Source organism: Hyla sarda, chromosome 2, assembly GCF_029499605.1.
Source record: "Hyla sarda isolate aHylSar1 chromosome 2, aHylSar1.hap1, whole genome shotgun sequence".
NCBI classification, from domain to species: domain Eukaryota; kingdom Metazoa; phylum Chordata; class Amphibia; order Anura; family Hylidae; genus Hyla; species Hyla sarda.
The window spans coordinates 229265843-229291915 of NC_079190.1; the positions used below are offsets into that span (position 1 = coordinate 229265843).

The following is a 26073-nucleotide window of genomic DNA, read 5'->3' on the forward strand; positions in this document are numbered from 1 at the left end:
TTTATATGAAGATAAACACATATATCTTTGGGTCACTCCGCTTTTTAGCGCAGAAGATAGGTAATCTGGAACACATTAACTTGCACTTTCCATATATATCCTGTTAAATGTGCGTATTAGTTATAACCAGCAAGAACAGTGCCGCACAGGGTGTAGGTTAGCACAATATGGATTAACACGCAGATAAATTGAGGAAAGGGAACCTGATTTTATATTATATATATATATATATATATAGATAGATAGATAGATAGATAGATAGATAGATATGAAATAGATAATTTAGATAGATAGATATGAGATAGATAGATATGATATAGATAGATGATAGATATGATATAGATAGATGATAGATATGAGATAGATAGATAGATATGAGATAAATAGATAGATGATAGATAGATATGATATAGATAGATGATAGATATGATATAGATAGATGATAGATATGATATAGATAGATGATAGATATGAGATAGATAGATAGATAGATATGAGATAAATAGATAGATGATAGATAGATAGAGATAGATAGATAGATAGATAGATAGATATGAGAGAGATAGATATGGGATAGATATGAGAAAGATAGATAGATAGATATGAGATAGATGGATAGATATGAGATAGATAGATAGATATGAGATAGATAGATAGATAGATATGAGATAGATAGATAGATAGATATGAGAAAGATAGATATGAGCTAGAGATATGAGATAGATAGATATGAGATAGATAGATAGACATGAGATAGATAGATAGATAGATAGATAGATATGAGATAGATAGATGATAGATAGATAGATATGAGATAGATAGATAGATAGATATGAGATAGATAGATAGATAGATAGATATGAGATAGATAGATAAATAGATATTCCCAAAATACCAACAGAGCAGCACATCCAAAGGGGTAGATAAATAAGAGCGGTGCCAGCAGCAATATAGCCCGGTCCAGGCAGTCACACATCCAGAGTAGTAATCCGCAGCACTCCAGGGGTAGGTGCAAAAATAAAGTGCTTTATTCCATACTAATACAGAGCAACGTTTCAGCTGCCATGCAGCCTTTCTCAAGCATCCATGGCATGGCAGCTGAAACGTTGCTCTGTATTAGTATGGAATAAAGCACTTTATTTTTGCACCTACCCCTGGAGTGCTGCGGATTACTACTCTAGATAGATAGATAGATATGAGATAGATAGATATGGGATAGATAGATAGATAGATATGAGATAGATAGATGATAGATAGATATGAGATAGATAGATAGATAGATAGATGATAGATAGATATGAGATAGATATGGGATAGATAGATAGATATGAGATAGATAGATGATAGATAGATATGAGATAGATAGATAGATAGATAGATGATAGATAGATATGAGATAGATAATCCTTTTCTGTGAGAAATACTTCATTTTCTAGAAAAATTGCAGGGATGACAACATTTACGACCATGACTTTATTTATCTATCTATCTCATATCTATCTCTCTGTCTATCTATCTCATATCTATATATCTCTATCTAATATATATCTATCTCATATCTATCTATCTATCTCATATCTATCTAACTCTGTCTATCTCTATCTAATGTCTATCTATCACATATCTCTATCTATCTATCTATCTATCTATCTTATATCTATCATATATCTATCTATCTCATATCTATCTATGTATCTCATATCTATCTATCTATCTATCTCATATCTATCTATCTATCTATCTATCTATCTCATATCTATCTATATCTAATATCTATCTATCTATCTATCTATCTATCTATCTATGTCGTATCTATCTATCTATCTATCTATCTATCTATCTATCTCATATCTATCTATCTATCTCATATCTATCATCTATCTATCTCATATCTATCTATCTATATCATATCTATCTCATATCTATCATTTATCTATCTCATATCTATCTATCTCATATCTATCTATATCTAATATCTATCTATCTATCTCATATCTATCTATCTCATATCTATCTATATCTAATATCTATCTATCTATCTATCTAATATATATCTATCTCATATCTATCTATCTATCTATCTATCTCATATCTATCTAACTCTGTCTATCTCTATCTAATGTCTATCTATCACATATCTCTATCTATCTATCTATCTTATATCTATCATATATCTATCTATCTCATATCTATCTATGTATCTCATATCTATCTATCTATCTATCTATCTATCTCATATCTATCTATCTATCTCATATCTATCTATATCTAATATCTTTCTATCTATCTATCTATGTCGTATCTATCTATCTATCTATCTCATATCTATCTATCTATCTCATATCTATCTCATATCTATCTCATATCTATCTATCTATATCATATCTATCTCATATCTATCATTTATCTATCTCATATCTATCTATCTCATATCTATCTATCTATCTATCTAATATATATCTATCTCATATCTATCTATCTATCTATCTCATATCTATCTATCATTTATCTATCTCATATCTATCTATCTCATATCTATCTATATCTAATATCTATCTATCTATCTATCTCATATCTATCTATCTCATATCTATCTATCTATCTATCTCATATCTATCTCATATCTATCTATCTATCTATCTATCTATCTATCTATCATCTATCTCTCTATCTTTTATGTGCTGTATCTTTATACAAGAACCTTAGCTACCCAGGCTCCAGGGTGGTCCATGTAGACTCGTGTCGGTGCAGTTACCGGGGCTGCCCATCACCTACTGTACGTGTCCAGCGGCCCCTCGGCTCCCCCGCACGGTGTGGCGCTTCCCGGGAAGTGCATGCGCGCCCCCAGCCCCGCCGCCGCCCCCCTCTCCTCCAGCCCACGTGAGGCAGACTGCTTCACTCACTGCAAACCCGGACTCCTTGAAGTCATTGAGCGGCCAGCAGCGCCGGAGACAGGAGGAGGCAGCGGCAGTGAGTGCGGAGGAGGCTCGTCCTGTGGCGGCGGCTTGTCACTCGGTGCTCGGTGAGGAGGAGGATGGCGTCCTGAGTGCACGGCTCGGAGGAGACAGCGGAGGCAGCAGGTTGTTCACCTGAACTTCAGGCGGCGGAGCTGTGTCATATGGATGATGGGGGTCTCCCCCGGACCATGGGATTATAGTTCTTTCTTCTGAGCATAGCTTCATGTCCTGGGCACCAGGGGTCCGCACCTGAGCCCGGATGAGTCTGTAGCCAGCAGGGGGCAAGAGCTGGCAGGATCCATCATTCTTATAAAGGAATATACTCGGCCTTGTGAACTTGGTAACCCTTCACTTCCCACAGTTCGATCCTTCAGACTATATGGCCAGAGGCATTGGGAGGCTCCACTTGGTTTTTGGAAAGGTGACTTCCCTGTGGTGGCCCTGGATGATACAACTAAAGTTAACAAGCGCTAGTAGCGCCTTCTTGTGCGTTTTGAACTAATTATCCGGGCCCCGCCCCTGAGGACCCTGTAACTGGGATTTGTGAGTGAACACAACGCATTGTCGTGGCAGGATCTTTCATGAAAGAAAAGGCCAGGACTTATGCCATGCACTGACTGGGGTAGGATCGGTGCCATGTGAAGCTGGTGGCTGCTAATGTCTTTTTATGAACAATGAGTAGATAAACTTAGCGAATGTAAAAAGGAGCGAACAGCTAGTTCCAACCAGTGAGCTTGCCAGTGGAGCTGGAGACTGCTTTTGTGGCTCCCTAGACCAAGGTGCCAGATCCTCACTATGACTGCCAGGAGAAGATGCCCAGGGCTGTTGTGGAGCTTCACTCAGTACCAGAGCCACTACAACAACTGCTACATCTACTACTGCCTTTTGATTCTCATCACTGCCAAGGGTGAGTGACATCTAGCAGGAACAGTATTCACAAGCATATGCATGGCATGGGACTGTACCCAAGGGTAGGAGAATCAGTTGTGAACTGAGGATTCTTCTAGACCAGTGGTCTTCAATCTGCGGACCTCCAGATGTTGCAAAACTACAACTCCCAGCTTGCCCGGACAGCCGTTGGCTGTCCGGGCATGCTGGGAGTTGTAGTTTTGCAACATCTGGAGGTCCGCAGATTGAAGACCACTGTTCTAGACCATACAAGATGACAGGCAGCTTTTATGTCAATGCGGAAAGTTCTTGAATTATTGCACATGTTGCCTATGTTCTTCTCCTTGGTGATGCCCTAGTGTAATGATTATATGGTTATAACTGCATTATATGGTAGGTTGCAAATGTGAACTGGTGCTTTGTGAGCATCCCCTGGCTCTGAGGATCTCCACTCACACTGATCTGTCTTGCAGCTGGTTGTGGTCAGTGTCTTAGAGAAGCTGGGTGGCTTCAGTGTTGTGTGCTAGGACATAAACTGGCATTGTAGCATCTGTCACATGTTCTCCTAATCTGGTCTTTCTGGTAGGGGGTAACATGTTATGGCAGAGAAAACTGAAGTGGGTTATGAGATGCCACTTACATGCCAACCATTCTGTAATTGTTGCCCCCCTGTGAATTCACATTAACTCTTGCATGCATAAGCTCATAGATGAATGAAAGCGTACATTGGAGGCTCATGCGAAAGATGTAAATTCAGCGGATGGGTCTCTCAACCTAGGGATTCGTGCACTGTTGGGCTTTGTCTGTTCACATCCCCACTGCCTGCTAATGTTATTTAAAGGAGCAGGGCATGGGTAGCATTGCATACTAATGGAATAGTAAAGAGTTAATGTGATTACAAGGTCCATTTGTTGCATGATTGAAATGCAAAATGCCATACAGCTGGAAGGGTAAGGCAAACAGTTGGATGGAGGCAGAAACATAACATGTATCAATTTTTTTGCTTTTTTTGCTTTCTACCCATAACATTTTTTTTTTTTAATGAACTCCCTAAAGCAATAAAAAAAAAAATCGCAGTTTGGCTAAAGAAAAGGCAAGTGGGCATGGCATCGTCTGCAAGCAATAACTAAGTAGTGTCGAAGACAATGAAGGGGTTAATCTAGTTGCCCAGTTGTGAAGCAATGCACTAGATCACATGTGTTTGTTTTGTAGATCTGTATTTACATCTTTATATTTATTTGTTTATTTTATTTATTTATGTGTGTGCTTAGTTATGTTTTTTTCATATCCACGGATGTGCATGTCTCATTCTGTTGCACTGAGAATTTTTCTAGAGTCTAGACAGACTAAGGACTGTTTGGTTGTATATCATCTGGCTCTAGAAAACGTAATTGATTCCTGAAAGTGGTAATGTAGTCCTTGCACGTCACTAAAATCACAGACTTGCATGTTGAGGTAGGATATGAACTCCCTGGGGGCAGACATCTCTACTGTATGTAACAAGGAGCAGAGACTTGATCCCTTGTGATTTTTGCTGATAAAACAGAAAGGCCGACACGACGGCAGGGTTCGGTGTTCTGCCTTTTTTTTTTTTTTTTTATAGAAGAAGTGTGCCTTTACCATTGCCGGAATGAGCAGCTGCATTCCCACAATTGTTCATCCTTGTTATGAAGGATCAGCATCCCGGTGCTATATTCCCCATCACTTTTGCGTTTCTATACAGGCTCTGTGTAATGTTCCATTGGTTACCACTTGTACATGGAATAAATATTAATGCCTTTAGTATATACACACATATCAGGTACATTTCCGGGACTTTACGATATATTTTTTTCTTCGGTCTTCGGGATATATATATATATATATATATATATATATATATATATATATGTTGCATTCATCAATATTCAAGTGATGCCCTATTTCTTTACTGGGAAATATTAAAAACAGGCTAAACCTGGTGTAAACCACTGTTTTGTATGTGTCCTATGTCACATTGGGATATGGATTACAGACCCACAATGAAAACAGTAGTTTTAAACTATTTCGGATACCTATCCATTTGTACTCTAATATAGTGTTCCCCAAATTGCAGACCTCCAGCTGTTGCAAATCTACAACTCCCAGCATGCCCGGACAGCCGTTGGCTGTCCGGGCATGCTGGGAGTTGTAGTTTTGCAACAGCTGGAGGTTTCCGAAATGGGACACCACTGCTGTAATAAAATGGCTCTAGAGCTGTTCTACTGTGTTAGGTAGCCACTGATGCATCCCCTGCACAAAGCAAATCCAGCTTGGCTAATGGCAATAATACTGACATAATGTGTGAATAATGCCCGACTGTTCTCATGTAGCGTTTTCGAGCCTTTATTTTTACGTTTGCGGTATTTATTGTGACAATAGCCAAGACTTCTAAACTCCTATTTTAACCTCGCAACTGAAGGATCAGCTTTTTCCGTCTCTGCAATAATATCCTTTGTCAATAGGGAGCATGCAGGAACTGTTTCTTTGCTTATCAAATGTTACATTGTATGTAATGTATTCATATTGGCTACTCTGTTTATAGTCCGTAAATAAACTCACATCGTATGCTTATCAAGTTGTCCTTGTTACCCTGTGGACATACAGGGCAGAAAATTGTCAAGCTGCTATACATGCCATTATACTGTATACAGCTGCCAACAGAAATTATATAATCAGTTGCACTGTTTCTTTAACATATCAAGGGTTCATGCACATGACGCGTGTGAATAGAGTCTGTATGATGGCACGTGGACTCCTTTCATATTATGGACATTTGTCTTGCTGTATGGTGCTTCCATATGGCACCATTTTATTGAGATACTCTTTCCTAGAAGCATCTGACGGTGATGGGAAATTGCACAGCAATAACCTCAGTATGTATCTGCGTGAAATTGGAAGTGAACAGAGGTACGGTAAGACCCCAACCCCATTGACTTCTGTGGTGGCCATATTACTGTACAACACAGAACTTATTCCTAGCCAGAACATTGGGGCCATATCCATGATAGTTACACACACACACACACACACACACACACACACACACACATATATATATATATATATACATAGAGCTTCATTTTATGAGCTTTTACACTAATTGATTTTAGCGGCTACTAAGTGGTTCTACTTTAATATGTTTCCCAATAAACTGCCCGTGACTTAGAAGTTGTCACTCTACTGTCTAGGGAAGAATTTGTTCCTACTCTTTTAGGTTTACAGGATCTCCCCCTACTGGTGTGTCCATTTTTTAACATCAGCAGCACCAATAGAATGCCAGGGATAATAGACGTCTTTTGCCAAGCAATACACTGTAGGACAACCTGGTTGGGAAACACTGTTGTAGGGTGTCAAAGCAAAGCAATGCAAAAAAGTGTGGTGGTTACATATTAGTGGAATGCTTGGTGTTATTATCAATGTCATGGTCCATCCATTTTGCTATTCTGACTATTATCTATATCATTGCTTCTCCAAGTGTTCGGTGCCAACTGGTTGTTGGTGAGATACAACTGGGGTGGTAGTTTGGAAAGATGTTATCAAGTAGACTTTTTCTGGATAAACCAGGTTGTTTGCCTCCTCTTATGCCTATTTGAATCTCCTATGGGGTTCAGGAGACAAATTGTAAAATACTTTGCCAGGTGAAGCCCAGGCACTGGTGAGGACCCATGAGAAAAAGATATTGGAACTCATAGTGTGGAGTCCGTTGTCCCTGACTTTCGTGGCAGATGTTTCTGTTGCAGCAGTCCCGAATCTGGAGTCCGCAGGAAGCATAGACATGTTTATTCTTTCTGTGGAGTCCGCACGGAAATGCATTACCATCTATGAGATGGCGCATCTCCGAGAGGTCCTAGCGCCGTCATGTTCTGACGGCGTTCTGCTGTCTGCGCAGAAATTTTCCTTGCGGACATTCCACCGTGTGAACATATCCTTAGTGTTTTCCAAATAGTGCGTCTCCAGCTGTTGCAAAACGACAACCCCCAGCATACCTGGACAGCCAACGGCTGTCCAGGCATGCTGGAAGTTGTCGTTTTGCAACAGCTGGAGGTGCACTGTTTGGAAAACACTGATATAGGTCATAAATATATTAGGTGGCTATTAATAATGTTTATCATTTATATCACTTAGTACATTGTTCTCCATTAAAGCACAGCTCAGCCGCTGCAGATCTTTTTGAAGTTGTTTAATATTTACTGTTATACTCTGACCCCTTTAATAAAGAATGTGTGCAGCATCTGTATCTTCATGTTACGTGTGGCATCCGAGGCACCGAAGGAAATGATTTGACCTGCTGGAATCTAAGAACCTATGGTGGGCAGACTAAATGCCAGTCACTCATTGTATGGCACAGGAGTTAGAAAGTCCTATACAAGCAGTCTATACCAATTTCTGCAGGAAAAAGATAAGCGGCACCCATGTCGATCTATTTAGCTATCCATACTCAAGTTCTGACATCAGATTGTGATATTCATACAAATATCACATACACACTTGTCAATGAAAATCGTCGATGTATCGATGTGCATTATATAATCAGATCACCCAATGAGTTCTTGAAACTGTAGCCTTTCATTAAAATGAGATGATATTTACAACACTCGGCATGGCATTGACATGGCATGACCATTTGGAGAGAAATATTTCCATCATTTCCCATTCATCATATTATTTCATTAGCGCGCACAGTTATTCATTTGCTTATAAACGCATGCACTATATTAGTGGACATCATTCATTCATTGACTTAAATTGTATCCTTTACTACTCATGTACATGAGCACAGACTCAGGACTCTTTCTATCTATGCATGATCATTTGCTATTTTCATATTTCATAAAGTGTAATTTGTGTACTAAAAAAGTTGTATACATTTGTAAAAGACTTTATGTTCTTTGTCATTTTCAAGCTTCTTTAGGTATTGACCTAGTCCTGCTCTCAACTGAGAAGCAAATACATCTGTATCTAGTTTGTACACTCTGTTCATGTAGATGTCATCTGTTCAGTAGTCTTGACACATATGAAGACTCATTTAAAATCAACTTTGTAACAAATCCTGATGGATCCTGTTGATTCATATTTGCTCTCGGTTTTATGTAATTCATGCAATGTTATTATGGCGTAAAGGCAAATAATAAAGGTATGAATAAAGGCATTAATATGTGCAGCAAAAATTATCTTTATCCCATCCTGATAGTTTGCTACAATGTATCACTGCAAGTGAACTGTTGTTCAAATGACAACCCTCAATTGTGCACTTTCAGACCAAATGTATCCCCAAACTGTCTGTTCTTGAGTGAATGGGAAAGTTAAACAACTCTTTATTGTAAAATAATTAATATTTCTTTGAATGTACCATAAATGGCTGTTAGTTCTTTTTCTGTGACCCCCAAACTATTGCTAGAACAGGGCTCCCATGATGTTTACGACATGTTCTGATACTACTTAAAGGTTTGTGAACAATTAAAGGGGCACTCCACCCCTAGACATGTTATCCCCCATTGAAAGGATAGAAGATAAAATGTCTGATCTGGGCTCGAGGATAGGAGATAATATGTCTGATCCGGCGCGGCACCCTGTAATCCGATGCATGGAGCGAACTCTGTTCCGTGCTGGATGAAGGGCGACCACCGCCATGACGCCCCCTCAATTCATGTCTAGTTTCATTCATGTACTAGTCGTCATGCTCCTTCCCATAGACTTTAATGAAGGGGGCGTGGCATGACATCACAAACATGGATAACATGTCTAGGGGCAAAGTACCCCGAGGAGTAGTCTCATGAAAAAAAAAATTATAGCCTATCCTGCAGATAGGGGATACATTTTAGATTGCAGGGGTTTAAGCGCTGGTGTTCCCCGCAATCTACTGTATGGGGCCTCGGCTCTCCCATGGAGCAGCGCATCACGACCCCCTACCCGAAGTGTGGGCCCTCCATATATCTCTATGGGAGAGCCGAAGATAGCCAAGCAACTCTCCCAAAGAGATATATGGATGGGGTGTGGCGGCCCCTGCTTCGGGAGGGGTCGTGACGCGCTGCTCCAGGGGAGAACCGGGGCTCCATACAAAAGATCGCGGGGAGCCCCTGTGCTCGGACCCCCCCACGATCGAAAACGTATTGCCCATCCTGCGAATAGGGGTTATTTTTTTTTCATGAGTATCTCCTACCTCCTCCTATCTCCTTCTAGAACATATGTATTGTTTTGTTTTGTCTTAGAAAAAATGACAGGCTACAATTTTCAGTCTGAGTGAAAAGTCAGATATGCTCGAAAAATGCACAGATACCATTGCGGCAGATTTGAGCTTTGAAAAGCATACCTGCCTTTCAGTTTCTCTGATGCCTCTGACTTTGCATTGATAGAGGGGGTGGAGTCTCATCTCTACACTTGCTTTATGCAAAGGATAATTGTGTCAGGCTGCATCACATGGAACACTCGAGAATCTGATCACAGCAGACAGAAACGGCCAGTGTGATCAGGGGAGGTGTATAACTCTGCAGCTAACCACTGTATGAACTCACTTACATTGCTGCTTTCCTAGTCTCTGCTATCTTCATCAGGATTCAGTACATGGGGGCATAGAAAAATGGGGTGGAGCTGGGAGGGGAAACGTCTGAATGCTGGATTTGATAATGTTATTCTGTAGTTTACAGGACTAATGGTAGTCTCCCATTTTCTCATGAACCTTTGGTGCCAGGAAAGAATGGTATCATTTTATCTTCTGTAGTCATCAATATGCACACCGATAGAAGTTACAAATGTGCCATTTGACACAAAGCTAGGCCTGCACTTGATAAGAAAACAAGTACCCTCTTCTAGAACATATGTATCTAAGTGTATCCAAGAGTGACAGGTCACAATTTTCAGTCTGAGTGAAAAGTCAGATATGCTCGGAAAATTACCCAAATGTAGTCAATAACTGACTACACTCGGGTCCGTACATGCCATAGGAGTGAATGGTGTGCATGTCACGATGCCGGCTGGCAGGTAGTGGATCCTCTGTGCCAGAGAGGGATTGGCGTGGACCGTGCTAGAGGATCGGTTCTAAGTCACTACTGGTTTTCACCAGAGCCCGCCGCAAAGCGGGATGGTCTTGCTGCGGCGGTAGTGACCAGGTCGTATCCCCTAGCAACGGCTCAACCTCTCTGGCTGCTGAAGATAGGCGCGGTACAAGGGAGTAGACAGAAGCAAGGTCGGACGTAGCAGAAGGTCGGGGCAGGCAGCAAGGATCGTAGTCAGGGGCAACGGCAGAAGGTCTGGAATCACAGGCAAGGAACACACAAGGAACGCTTTCACTGGCACTAGGGCAACAAGATCCGGCGAGGGAGTGAAGGGGAAGTGAGGTGATATAGGGAAGTGCACAGGTGTAAACACTAATTGGAACCACTGCACCAATCAGCGGTGCAGTGGCCCTTTAAATCGCAAAGACCCGGCGCGCGCGCGCCCTAGGGAGCGGGGCCGCGCGCGCCGGGACAGAACTGACGGGGAGCGAGTAAGGTACGGGAGCCGGGGTGCGCATCGCGAGCGGGCGCTACCCGCATCGCGAATCGCATCCCGGCCGGAGGTGGTAACGCAGCGCCCCGGGTCCGTGGAACCGACCGGGGCGCTGCAGTGAGGGAAGTGTAGCGAGCGCTCCGGGGAGGAGCGGGGACCCGGAGCGCTCGGCGTAACAGTACCCCCCCCCTTGGGTCTCCCCCTCTTCTTGGGGCCTGAGAACCTGAGGATCAGACTTTTGTCCAGGATATTGTCCTCAGGTTCCCAGGACCTCTCTTCTGGACCACAACCCTCCCAATCCACTAAAAAAAAAGTTCTTCCCCTGACCTTTTTAGAGGCCAAAATCTCTTTGACAGAGAAGATGTCCGAGGAGCCGGAAACAGGAGTGGGAGGAACAGATTTAGGAGAAAAACGGTTGAGGATGAGAGGTTTAAGAAGAGAGACGTGAAAGGCATTAGGGATACGAAGAGAAGGAGGAAGAAGAAGTTTGTAAGAGACAGGATTAATTTGACACAAAACTTTAAAAGGACCAAGATAGCGTGGTCCCAACTTATAGCTCGGGACACGGAAACGGACATATTTAGCGGAGAGCCATACCTTGTCTCCAGGGGAAAAAATGGGAGGAGCTCTTCTTTTCTTATCTGCGAATCTCTTCATGCGAGAAGAAGCCTGTAAGAGAGAATTTTGGGTCTCTTTCCATATGGTGGAAAGATCACGAGAAATTTCATCCACAGCGGGCAGACCAGAGGGCAAGGGGGTAGGGAGGGGGGGAAGAGGGTGACGGCCGTACACCACGAAAAACGGAGATTTGGAGGAAGATTCAGAGATTCTGAAATTATACGAGAATTCGGCCCAAGGTAGAAGATCTGCCCAGTCATCCTGGCGGGAGGAAACAAAATGTCGTAAATAGTCACCCAAGATCTGGTTAATTCTCTCTACTTGTCCATTGGATTGAGGATGGTATGCAGAAGAAAAATTTAATTTAATCTTGAGTTGTTTACAGAGAGCCCTCCAGAATTTAGACACAAATTGGACGCCTCTATCCGAGACGATCTGTGTAGGCAACCCGTGAAGACGAAAAATGTGTACAAAAAATTGTTTAGCCAACTGAGGCGCTGAAGGAAGGCCAGGAAGAGGGATGAAATGTGCCATTTTGGAGAATCGATCAACGACCACCCAAATAACAGTGTTGCCATGGGATGGGGGTAAGTCAGTAATAAAATCCATACCAATCAGAGACCAAGGTTGTTCGGGGACAGGTAGAGGATGAAGAAAACCAGCGGGCTTCTGGCGAGGAGTCTTATCCCGGGCACAGATAGTGCAGGCTCGCACAAAGTCCACCACATCAGTCTCTAGAGTCGGCCACCAATAGAAGCGAGAGATGAGTTGCACAGATTTCTTGATGCCCGCATGACCTGCGAGATGGGAGGAGTGACCCCATTTGAGGATCCCAAGGCGTTGGCGTGGAGAAACAAAGGTCTTTCCTGGAGGAGTTTGCCTGATGGAGGCTGGAGAAGTGGAAATCAGGCAGTCAGGAGGAATGATGTGTTGAGGAGAGAGTTCAATTTCAGAGGCATCTGAGGAACGAGAGAGAGCATCGGCCCTAATGTTTTTATCAGCAGGCCGAAAGTGAATTTCAAAATTAAATCGGGCAAAGAACAGAGACCACCTGGCCTGACGAGGATTCAGCCGTTGGGCAGACTGGAGGTAGGAGAGGTTCTTGTGATCGGTGTAAATAATAACTGGAAATCTTGATCCCTCCAGCAGATGCCTCCATTCCTCAAGTGCTAATTTAATGGCTAGAAGCTCTCGATCCCCGATGGAGTAGTTCCTCTCCGCCGGAGAGAAGGTCCTGGAAAAAAAACCACAAGTAACAGCATGCCCGGAAGAGTTTTTTTGTAGAAGGACAGCTCCAGCTCCCACTGAGGAGGCATCAACCTCCAATAGGAAGGGTTTAGATGGGTCAGGTCTGGAGAGCACGGGAGCCGAAGAAAAGGCAGACTTGAGTCGTTTAAAGGCGTCTTCCGCTTGAGGAGGCCAGGACTTGGGATCGGCATTTTTTTTTGTTAAAGCCACAATAGGAGCCACAATGGTAGAAAAATGTGGAATAAATTGCCTGTAATAATTGGCGAACCCCAAAAAACGTTGGATGGCACGGAGTCCGGAGGGGCGTGGCCAATCTAAGACGGCAGAGAGTTTATCTGGGTCCATTTGTAGTCCCTGGCCAGAGACCAAGTATCCTAGAAAAGGAAGAGATTGGCATTCAAACAGACATTTCTCTATTTTGGCATAGAGTTGATTATCACGAAGTCTCTGAAGAACCATACGGACATGCTGGCGGTGTTCTTCTAGATTGGCAGAAAAAATCAGGATATCGTCCAGATATACAACAACACAGGAGTATAGTAGATCACGAAAAATTTCATTAACAAAGTCTTGGAAGACGGCAGGGGCGTTGCATAGACCAAAGGGCATGACCAGATACTCAAAGTGTCCATCTCTGGTGTTAAATGCCGTTTTCCATTCATCCCCCTCTCTGATGCGGATGAGATTATAAGCACCTCTTAAGTCCAGTTTGGTAAAAATATGGGCACCTTGGAGACGATCAAAGAGTTCAGAGATGAGGGGTAGGGGGTAGCGGTTCTTAACCGTGATTTTATTAAGACCGCGGTAGTCAATGCAAGGACGTAGAGAGCCATCTTTTTTGGACACAAAGAAAAATCCGGCTCCGGCAGGAGAGGAGGATTTACGGATAAAGCCCTTTTTTAAATTTTCTTGGACGTATTCAGACATGGCAAGAGTCTCTGGGACGGACAGAGGATAGATTCTGCCCCGGGGTGGAGTAGTGCCCGGGAGGAGGTCAATGGGACAATCATAAGGCCTGTGAGGAGGTAGAGTCTCAGCTTGTTTTTTGCAAAAAACGTCCGCAAAGTCCATATAGGCCTTAGGGAGACCGGTTACATGAGGAAGCACAGGGACACGGCAAGGTTTACTGGGAACCGGTTTTAAGCAGTCCTTGGAACAAGAGGGCCCCCAACTCTTGATCTCCCCAGTGGACCAATCCAGGATTGGGGAATGGAGTTGAAGCCAGGGAAGTCCAAGAAGGATTTCAGAAGTGCAATTGGGGAGGACCAACAGTTCAATCCTCTCGTGATGAGATCCGATGCACATTAGAAGGGGCTCCGTGCGGAAACGTATAGTACAGTCCAATCTTTCATTGTTTACACAATTGATGTAGAGGGGTCTGGCGAGACTGGTCACCGGGATGTTGAACTTGCTGACGAGAGAGGCTAAGATGAAATTTCCTGCAGATCCAGAGTCCAAGAAGGCCACAGCAGAGAAGGAGAAGGCAGAGGCAGACATCCGCACAGGCACAGTAAGACGTGGAGAAGCAGAGTAGACATCAAGGACTGTCTCACCTTTGTGCGGAGTCAGCGGACGTCTTTCCAGGCGGGGAGGACGGATAGGACAATCCTTCAGGAAGTGTTCGGTACTAGCACAGTACAGGCAGAGATTCTCCATGCGGCGTCGTGTCCTCTCTTGGGGTGTCAGGCGAGACCGGTCGACCTGCATAGCCTCCACGGCGGGAGGCACAGGAACAGATTGCAGGGGACCAGAGGAGAGAGGAGCCGGGGAGAAGAAACGCCTCGTGCGAACAGAGTCCATATCCTGGCGGAGCTCCTGACGCCGTTCGGAAAAACGCATGTCAATGCGAGTGGCAAGATGGATGAGTTCATGTAGGTTAGCAGGGATTTCTCGTGCGGCCAGAACATCTTTAATGTTGCTGGATAGGCCTTTTTTAAAGGTCGCGCAGAGTGCCTCATTATTCCAGGATAATTCTGAAGCAAGGGTACGGAACTGTACGGCATACTCGCCAACGGAAGAATTACCCTGGACCAGGTTCAACAGGGCAGTCTCAGCAGAAGAGGCTCGGGCAGGTTCCTCAAAGACACTTCGAATTTCCGAGAAGAAGGAGTGTACAGAGGCAGTGACGGGGTCATTGCGGTCCCAGAGCGGTGTGGCCCAAGCCAGGGCTTTTCCAGACAGCAGGCTGACTACGAAAGCCACCTTAGACCTTTCAGTGGGGAACTGGTCCGACATCATCTCCAAGTGTAATGAACATTGGGAAAGAAAGCCACGGCAAAACTTAGAGTCCCCATCAAATTTATCCGGCAAGGATAGTCGTATTCCAGAAGCGGCCACTCGCTGCGGAGGAGGTACAGGAGCTGGCGGAGGAGATGATTGCTGGAGCTGTGGTAGTAACTGTTGTAGCATAACAGTCAGTTGAGACAGCTGTTGGCCTTGTTGCGCAATCTGTTGTGACTGCTGGGCGACCACCGTGGTGAGGTCAGCGACAACTGGCAGAGGAACTTCAGCGGGATCCATGGCCGGATCTACTGTCACGATGCCGGCTGGCAGGTAGTGGATCCTCTGTGCCAGAGAGGGATTGGCGTGGACCGTGCTAGAGGATCGGTTCTAAGTCACTACTGGTTTTCACCAGAGCCCGCCGCAAAGCGGGATGGTCTTGCTGCGGCGGTAGTGACCAGGTCGTATCCCCTAGCAACGGCTCAACCTCTCTGGCTGCTGAAGATAGGCGCGGTACAAGGGAGTAGACAGAAGCAAGGTCGGACGTAGCAGAAGGTCGGGGCAGGCAGCAAGGATCGTAGTCAGGGGCAACGGCAGAAGGTCTGGAATCACAGGCAAGGAACACACAAGGAACGCTTTCACTGGCACTAGGGCAACAAGATCCGGCGAGGGAGTGAAGGGGAAGTGAGGTGATATAGGGAAGTGCACAGGTGTAAACACTAATTGGAACCACTGCACCAATCAGCGGTGCAGTGGCCCTTTAAATCGCAAAGACCCGGCGCGCGCGCGCCCTAGGGAGCGGGGCCGCGCGCGCCGGGACAGAACTGACGGGGAGCGAGTAAGGTACGGGAGCCGGGGTGCGCATCGCGAGCGGGCGCTACCCGCATCGCGAATCGCATCCCGGCCGGAGGTGGTAACGCAGCGCCCCGGGTCCGTGGAACCGACCGGGGCGCTGCAGTGAGGGAAGTGTAGCGAGCGCTCCGGGGAGGAGCGGGGACCCGGAGCGCTCGGCGTAACAGTGCACAGACACGATTGTGGCAGATTTGAGCTTTGAAAATCGTACCTGCCTTTCAGTTTCTCTGATGCCTCTGACTTTGCATTGATAGAGGGGGTGGAGTTAAGAAAGTGATAGATCAGTGACATAAAACGTCTGTTCTCCATATTTACACTATATCATGTTTCATGCATATTAGTCACTTTTTCACCCTGCTACTGTAGCTCTTTCGCAAAGGATAGTTTTGTCAGGCTGCATCACATGGGACACTTGAGAATCTGATCACAGCAGACAAACAGGCAGTGTGATCAGGGGAGGTGTATAACCCTGCAGCCAACCACTGCAGCTAACCAGTGTATGAACTCGCTGTTTTCCTAGTCTCTGCTATCTTCATCAGAATTCAGTACATGGGAGGCATAGAAAAAAAAGGTGGAGCTGGGAGGGAAAACATCTGAATGCTTCCAGGAGGGATCTGATTTGATAATGTTATTCTGTAGTTTACAGGACTTTATCGATACAGGACAGACTGACATCTTGTCTGCACAATAGAGCAGTGTTTCCCAACCAGGGTGCCTCCAGCCCTACAGCTGTTGCAAAATGACACCTCCCAGCATGCCCAGACAGCCAATGGCTGTCTTGAAAAGCTGGGAGTTGTAGTTTTGCAAAAACAAGAGGCACCCCTGGCTGTCCAGATATTCTTGGAGTTCTACTTTAGAACATGTATTATACTGGTTGTCAGGCTGGGGATGACCCAGCTGCAGTAATGGGATGAAACAAATGAGACAACAGGAATACTGGTGGTGGAAAAAAAAAAAAAAAATAACACAGTGCTTCTCTAAATTAGTAAAGTATAATGTGCATATAAACAACTATTTATCCAGCTGTGTAAGTGTTAAATGGAAGTGTTAAGTGCATTACAATCCTCAATAATCAATATCTATTAGCAGCATTGACAGGCCTCTGGAGGTTAGAGAACGACCACCAATGCCGTTACCCTCTGAGATTGTCTAATAATTATTTACAGTTTCCGATGTCTACAGAAAACCAATGTTCTTTTTTTTTGGTCTCATTTGTAACCTCGCCTTGCATAGCGTATCTCATTGGAAAATGAGATTATGCTGTGTAAGGCTCTGGCTCGTTTATAAACAATTTTTCAATGTTGAAGCTCAATTTCATGCCCCAAGCCCCTATTTTTATTTGCTGTCCATAAACAGAAAATGTGTAGGTCGGAAGAAATGTGCGCTTGCTCATTAAAATATTTATTAACTGCAGTTTCTAGAAAAAAATTGACACTCGAAAAAGCCATTGTCAAGTGTTTAGATCAAGGTAGCTTCAAGAGTAGATGCCGGCTCAGCTGGGCGCAGGAACTACTCACAGAACAGCCGTAGGCGGAGATAAAAACTTTATTCCCAAGATGCAATGGGTTTCACTGCGATTGCGCAGCTTCTTCAGGCATCTGGATGCCTGAAGAAGCTGCGCAATTGCAGTTAAACGCTTTACATCTTGGGAATAAAGTTTTTATGTCCACCTTCGGCTGTTCTGAGAATTGTTCCTGTGCCCAGCTGAGCCGGCATCTACTCTTGAAGCTACCTTGATCAACACATTTCATGGAGCCGGTGGGCAGCGGACATCTGTTTATACATTTCACCATTGTTGTGTATGGGGTAGAGCTGGGGCGGTATGACCAAAAATGTGTATCACAGTATTTTTGTAAATTATGGCAGTTCCACAGTATTTAAAGGGGTAGTCCAGTGGTGAAAAACTTATCCCCTATCCTAAGGATAGGGGATAAGTTTGAGATCGCGGGGGGTCCGACCGCTGGGGCCCCCTGCGATCTCTCTGTACGGGGCCCCGGCTCTCCGCCGAGATAGCGGGTGTCGACCCCCGCACGAGGCGGCGGCCGACACGCCCCCTCAATACATCTCTATGGCAGAGCCGGAGATTGCCGAAGGCAGCGCTTCGGCTCTGCCATAGAGTTGTATTGAGGGGGCGTGTCGGCCGCCGCCTCGTGCGGAGGTCGACACGCCCCCTTCCAGCGGGCTGTCGGGGCTCCGTACAGGAGATCGCGGGGGGCCCCAGGGGTCGGACCCCCCGCGATCTGCAACTTATCCCCTATCCTTAGGATAGGGGATAAGTTGCTCACCACTGAATCACCACTGGACTACTCCTTTAACGGTATTCATGTGACCCGTGGGCGCTGCTTCTCTCCTCCTCACCGTGCTGTACTGTACTGTGCTATCCTGAGCCCGGGCTTCAGAAATAAACAAAATAAACTTTAACGCACCTTCTTCCTACGTTCCCCCGTTGCTCTAGTACCGGCTCAACGGTCCCTCCACTGCTCTTGCTGCTTCCTGGGGATGGGAACATCACAGAGCCGTCAGCCTATCACCAGCCGCAGTGATGTCCCACCTCGGCCGGTGATAGGTTGAGCGCACTGTCATGTAAGGAGCCACATATGATTAGTTGCCCGATGTGGGGACAGCGCGCTGCGGCTGATAATTCATTAATTCAAGGGGGGGGGGCCCAACCTGTATTGTGGTATAGGAAAAATTCATATTGTGCAGGAAAAAAAATTGGTATTCGGTATGAACGGTATACCGCCCAGCACTAGTATGGGGTTGCACAACACGTCAGGGTAAGCGGTTTGATAATTTCCCCTTCACCATTATGTCCCTGTTTTAATTGCACCATGGAGAGTGTTTGGGATGCATAATGAAACTTAGTATGTGTGTGCGTGCTTGTGTGTGTGTGATCTTTTCAGACTCCATTTATTCAGGAGTCAATAAACAAGTCAGTGGAATTTCTCTCTATAAGTAAGATACAGTCTAGGTGGTCTTTATCCACCATTTATTTTTGCAGCGACATAATAGGAAACAATAGTCTGGGTATTTATAGATTTGTAACATAATCCCTTTAAAGGGGTACTCCGGTGAAAACCTTTTTTCTTTTAAATCAACTGGTGCCAGAAAGTTAAACATATTTGTAAATTACTTCTATTAAAAAATCTTAATTCTTCCAGTACTTATTTGCTGCTGAATGCTACAGAGGAAATTCCTTTCTTTTTGGAACACTGATGACATCAAGAGCACAGTGCTCTCTGCTGACATCTCTGTCCATTTTAGCAACCGTGCATAGCAGATGTATGCTAAGGGCAGCATGGTGGCTTAGTGGTTAGCACTGCTGCCTTGCAGTGCTGGGGCCTTGGGTTCAAATCCCACTAAGGACAACAATAAATAAATAATTATTATTATAATAATGTCAGCAGAGAGCACTGTGCTCGTGATGTCATCAGAGAGCATTCCAAAAAGAAAAGAATTTCCTCTGTAGTATTCAGCAGCTAATAAGTACTGAAAGGATTAATATTTTTTAATAGAAGTAATATACAAATCTGTTTAACTTTCCGGAGCCAGTTGATTTAAAAGAAAAAATTTTTCACCGGAGTACCCCTTTAAGGATACAATCTGTTACTTGATGAGGGGCTTGGCAGGCTCTCTGGGGCAGTCGGTGATAGTTTGAGATGTATCGGAGGACTGTCGGGGAATGAAGGATGACAGGGTACCCATGACTCACTTCAAATCGTGCCTATTTCTTATTGTCTCTTTATGTTTTTCCTAGCTTAAATTATTTATTTTTTATTGAAGTGTAGAGACCAAGACGAGCCGATGGGAGGGGGTGGGTTGTTTGGCTATTTTGTTTATTTATGTTGTCTATTTTTGTTACTCCTATTTCTTATGTTGTATTGGTTCAATCATTGTCATCTACTGTATGCCTTTAATGTACGTGATTATGGCTTGGCTTGACATGTTGTATAATGTCTTTGGATTGTTCTGGCTTTTTTTATATTATTTTCAAAAATGTAATAAAAAATATTTTCAAAAGATATGTAAGGTACACTGAGCGGCAGTAACCACTACACAGAGAATGGAGCCATCTGCTTCTGGTCTTTTTCACAGTGACGATTGGGCCGTGGTGGCTAGATATTGGTGACCTATCTTTATAATATGCCATCAGTATGTATAGCTGGATAACCCCTTAAACTTATATGCATTAAATATACTAGAGGCTGTAAGGGGAAATGGGCAGGTTCCATAGTGTCTCTTAGGCTAGCATTCCACTTGTTTTTTTTTCTTTTCTGGCAGTTTTTGGATATCTGCTACTGCAGTTTTTGAGCCAAAGTCAGAAGTGTATTCAAAAGGAATAGTATATATAAAGGAAGGACTTATACTTCTCCTCCCCTCTGGATCCACTTCTGACTTTGGCTCAAAAACTGCAGTGGGAGTTTTCCAAAAACTGCCAGAAAAAAAACAAGTGGAAACTTAGCATTAAAGTGAACATGTTATCATGCTGCCTGAACCACAAGACATCAGAGCGGTCCCCAATGTTTTTTCTCTGCCAAATTGCCCTTGATCGATAGATCTCTCCCTGTCTGGGTATAAGGAAAGATCTATCAAAGGCTGTCAGGGCAGACAGATGCCAATGGGGATTTGCAACAGATTTGACCTTACCTAAAAGCTTCACATACACTTTAGAGTAAAGTTGACAGAACCTGCCAACTTCAGCAAGGCCGGTTGATTTTCTATAGTGTATATTGGCCTTCTGATCCTCCCCTGACAAGTTAGGAAGGCATGTTGGATTATTTCAACTGTCTGAAAAAAAGAATTTTCAACTGCCAACCCCTTTTAGTCTCTGAAAGAATTTTTTTTGGGGGGAGGGGGATTGGGAGAAATAGCTTTTGGCCAAAGGATTGTACGGTTGACAGCTATTAAAAGTGTATGTCCACATTAAAGGGGTACTCCGCCCCTAGACATCTTATCCCCTATCCAAAGGGGATCAGATGTCTGATAATGGGGGTCCTGACACTGGGGACCCCCGTAATCTCTCCTGCAGCACCCACTTATCATCAGCTGCACGGATCGAAGATCGCTCCGTGCCTGATGACTCATGATACAATGCAAGTCAATACAAGTCTACAATCAGACATCTTATCCCCTATCCTTTGCATAGGGGATAAGATGTCTAAGGGTGGAGTACCCCTTTAAGGCAAGAAGTTTTAAGGTGACTAACACATAATGGTCCTCATTTACTATTGCAAACCTGACATGTTTTGTCGGGTTGTGCGCCAGTTTCGGGCGCGTTGCGCCTGAAATTCTGTCTGCGCCAGAATATGCGCCTGAAATTCTGTCTGCGCCTGAATTTGCGCCTGAAATTGCGCCTAAATTGAAAAAACCCCAATTAACTCTCCATTTTGCTAAGAAAACCCGAAAAAGGGGCGTGGCCGGCGGAAAAGGGGGAGTGGTCACATAAAAGGGGCGTGTTCCCGACATTTCACAAAATCACAACATATTTACTAAAGTCTCCACAGAAAATGTGGTGGATTTAAGCTGAGGAAAACCAGACAGATCAGAGCATGTGTAAAAAAAGCGTAGTGAAAGTGGAAACTGTAGGGAAAGCTTAGTAAATACCGTGGAAAATAAATTGTAGGGAATTAAAAGCCACAAAGAAAACTACACAACACTCTTAGTAAATAAGGGCCAATGTCTGTTATCTACTAATGTGTTTTGGATGTTTTTTTTGTTGGATTCTGCAAATTAAGGTGCACATCATGTGCGCCAAAAATTGCACTTTAAGCCTGACCATCACTCCATTAAAAAAAATATATATATGAGAAAGGGGCGTGTCCCTGAAAAAAAGGGAGTGACCCTGATAAATGGGCATTTCTCATGACAAGGTTTCTACATAAAATGTGGTAGATTTGGAAAGCCTGACAGTATAGAACTGTTGTAAAAAAAAAAAAAGTTAGGGAAAAGCAAAACGAACGGAAACTACACCCCACTCTTAGTAAATCACCCGCAATGTGTTCCAGCAGTGGAGTTGAGCACAGTTTACACTAGTTTTATAGCAACCTGAAATATATTCCTAAAAATGAACTTTATGAAAAGGAAATGAATGGACATTTAACTTGTTCATTTTCTGCAACATGTTCCATTTTTGGAAATATCCCATTAGCATGAACAAGGGGGCATGTACTTTTCATTGTCATGTAATATGGCACCCACAGAAGTCTACATATCTTTGTATGCCACAAGTTTTTTTGTTGTTTGTTTTTTTTGGCATGCAGCTGATGCTGTTTGATATGGTACAATAAAGAAGTAATACAGTGGCACATGTAGTGCTTATACTCTGTAGAATGGCAAAAAAATATGCAACATTTGTGCAACACAAAATATGATTGTTTTCTCTAAAACAGTGCCACGCCTGTCCACAGATGCATGTGGTCTTGTAGAAACGTCAGGCACAATACTTGGATAGGTGTGGCACTGTTTCCATACATGCCAGGGGAACTGATTGTGCCAGGATAATCTTGCGAACCCGAAAAAAAAAGTGGTGTTTAAAAAATCCCTTCCCAAATGTGGGCATTTGGGGTATTCCCGTCTGTTTTTGGGGTGTTTTCAGAGCTGAGCTTAAAGGGGTACTCCTCTGCTCAGCGTTTGGAAAAAACTGTTCTAAATGCTGGAGCCGGCGTCGGGAGCTCGTGATGTCATAGCCCTGCCCCTCATGACATCACATCCAGCCCCCTCAATGCAAGTCTATGGGAGGGGGCGTGGCAGCTGTCACGCCCCCTTCCATAGACTTGCATTGAGGGGGCAAGGCGTGACTTCATGAAGGGGGCTATGATTTCACAATCTCCCGGCGCCGGGTCCAGCGTTCGGAACAGTTTGTTCCAAATGCTGAGCAGTGGAGTACCCCTTTAAGTGTCTCAACCTCGGTTATTAAAATGTTGGTAACTGTGTTTGTTTTTCTACTCCTTTACAACACTTTTAACAACTTATTAACACCATTTTATTCTGAACCTTAAAAAAACTGCTGGGCATGACATTGGGGTGTATTTTGTTCTCTTAATATCCTGCCTTTTATTCGGACTTTGTGTCTGTGAAAGCTTTTACATTCAGTAGGGCTTGTACAATGGTGGCGGAGGTTGTATGATCTCGTATAATTAGAGAGGAGCACGCTACATTGGTGCGGAGTTCTCAGCCACTGCTCCTTATGATCAGATGCACGAAGCTGATGATGCTACATGCTGGGGAGAGGAACTAGGAGATTTTTTCCTCTGATTCTCTTAAAGTGGTACTCTGGCCCTAAGACATCTTATCCTCTATCCAAAGGAGATCCGCCACACCATGACAGCTGCCACGCCCCCTCTCATAGGCTTGCATTGAGGGGGCGAGCATGACGTCACACGGGGCAGAGCTGTGACATCACGATACTCCGACCCTGTGATCGTGATTCGTCAGACCCAGAGCAATCTGTGCTGCATGAAAGATTGCGGGGATGTTGCATGAAAGATTGCCTTTGGATAGGGGATAATATGTCTTAGGGCCGGAGTACCCCTTTAAGTTATTCACTTAAAGGGGTACTCCCGTGGAAAACTTTTTTTTTTTTATCAACTGGTGCCAGAAAGTTAAACAGATTATTAAATTACTTCTATTAAAAAATCTTAATCCTTCTAGTACTTATTAGCTGCTGAATACTACAGAGGAAATGGTTTGCTTTTTGGAACACAGAGCTCTCTGCTGACATCATGACCACAGTGCTCTCTGCTCACATATCTGTCCATTTTAAGAACTGTCCAGAGTAGGAGAAAATCCCCATAGCAAACATATGCTTCTCTGGACAGTTCTTAAAATGGACAGAGATGTCAGCAGAGAGCACTGTGGTCATGATGTCAGCAGAGAGCTCTGTGTTCCAAAAAGAAAACCATTTCCTCTGTAGTATACAGACCCTAAAAAGTAATTTACAAATCTGTTTAACTTTCTGGCACCAGTTGATTTAAAAAAAATAAAGTTTTCCAGCTGTCACGCCCCCTCCCATAGGCTTGCATTGAGGGGCGAAGCGTGATGTCACACGGGGGCGGGGGCGTGATGTCACACGCCGTCGGCCCTGTGGTCGCCGGTAATCAGACCCGGAGCGAACACGCTCTGGGGACTGATTATAAACGGGGTGCCGCGTGCATGATCCCGGGGGTCCCCAGCGGCGGGACTCCCGCGATCAGGCATCTTATCCCCTATCCTTTGGATAGGGGATAAGATGTCTAAGCACCGGAGAACCCCTTTAATGCAGTTGCTGGCAGGGAAGGACCAGACTGCATGCATAGCAATGCCTGCCTTCAAAGACTCCAAATGCTTTTCAGTCGTGTCATGTTTCCATATCACCTTTGACAGTTTATTGCTTACTTAGTAAATATAAGTAAACTATAGTCAAACACGTCTGTGAGTTGGGTATAATCTTGTTTATGTGTTTTTTTTTATAGCTTCAATTTATTTGGTTTAAAGTTGATCTTTTTATTTGATATCGCCCTGGGGTTTAGATGTCACACGCAGAGCCGTGACATGAGCATATTGGGAACGTTATTTATTAGCATTTTTCAACTTTATTTTGCTACAACGCTGACATTGTTCGCAGGGCTGTTTCTAATTTACATAGTAAAGGCAATAAATTGCTAGGATGGATGAATAACTCTAGTCAGGTGGGCATACTGGAGGAATAAGAGAACGCGTGCAGTGGAGGCATAGTTTACAGCTTATGTAAATGGAACACACTTGGTGCTATTGAGGGTAAATGCATCCCTAGTGATAGAATAAAACAGCATCTTAGTGTACTTTTAACTATTGAAGCAGAAACATAATTTACAGTGGTCAAGTCTTGGACAGTTCAGTTAATGAAATGTCATGAGTTCTTTCATTCTCTTCAGCACCCAGTGGGGTTGTTGTATAAGCATTCGACTCTGCGGTGAAATCCATATGAGGGAATCTAGTAACCAAGCAATGTCTTGTGTTACAAATGCCAATATCTTTCTATATGCCTTTGTGAATCATGGAATATGTTTTATTATTCAAAGGAAAACTGGTAGAAATAATGGACACCGGTATTATACTATGCTAATGACTGTCCATTAAACACCCAATTCTAGAGCCACTGTTAGGGTGACTCTTTAATTTTACTGATTTAGAATGAAGAAAATCCTGTGCAAATATGCCATGAATTGATAAGTTATCTACATAAGGCTGGGTTCACACCACGTTTTTCAAATACGGTTACCCTATATGGTTTTCCGTTAAAAAAACGTATGGCAAAAACCGTATGCAACCGTATGACTCCAAATACGGTTTTCCCCGTATACGGTTCCAAAACGTATGTACGGTTCTATCCATTTGCATCCATTTTTGCCAACGGTTTTGCTATTTTGTTGGAATACATTTTTTAAGCAATTTAATAAAGTTACTATTGTTCTATTGAAATTCCTTCTCAAAAAACGGATTAGAAAAACCGTGTGCATCCGTATTCTGAAATTCTGTGTACGGTTCTCATAGACAACAATGTTAAAAGAACCGGATATGGTTCGCATACGGTTTTCCAACCGGAGGCAAAAACATGGTCGACAGCGTTTTTGCCTACGGTTGAAAAATCGGAAAAACTGTATCTGAGGCAAAATGGATGCAACCGTACACACCATTTGGAATACGGTTTACAATGCATTCTCTATGTATACGGTTTCGGATACGGTCGTATAAGTTTTTTTGCGGAAAACCGTATACGGTTACCGTATTTGAAAATCGTAGTGTGAACCCAGCCTTACATGGACTT

General features: G+C 43.7%; 1 protein-coding gene across 1 annotated transcript in view; it reads left to right on the top strand.

Moving 5' to 3' along the window:
* The first annotated feature begins 2826 nt into the window (after positions 1-2826).
* The window catches only part of TMEM132E (transmembrane protein 132E), a 466206-nt gene continuing 442959 nt past the window's right edge, over positions 2827-26073 (top strand). Inside the window, exon 1 of the mRNA XM_056556520.1 lies at positions 2827-3864. Coding sequence (XP_056412495.1) covers positions 3753-3864 — 112 coding nt within the window. The 5' untranslated portion in view covers positions 2827-3752. The remainder of the gene's footprint in view (positions 3865-26073) is intronic.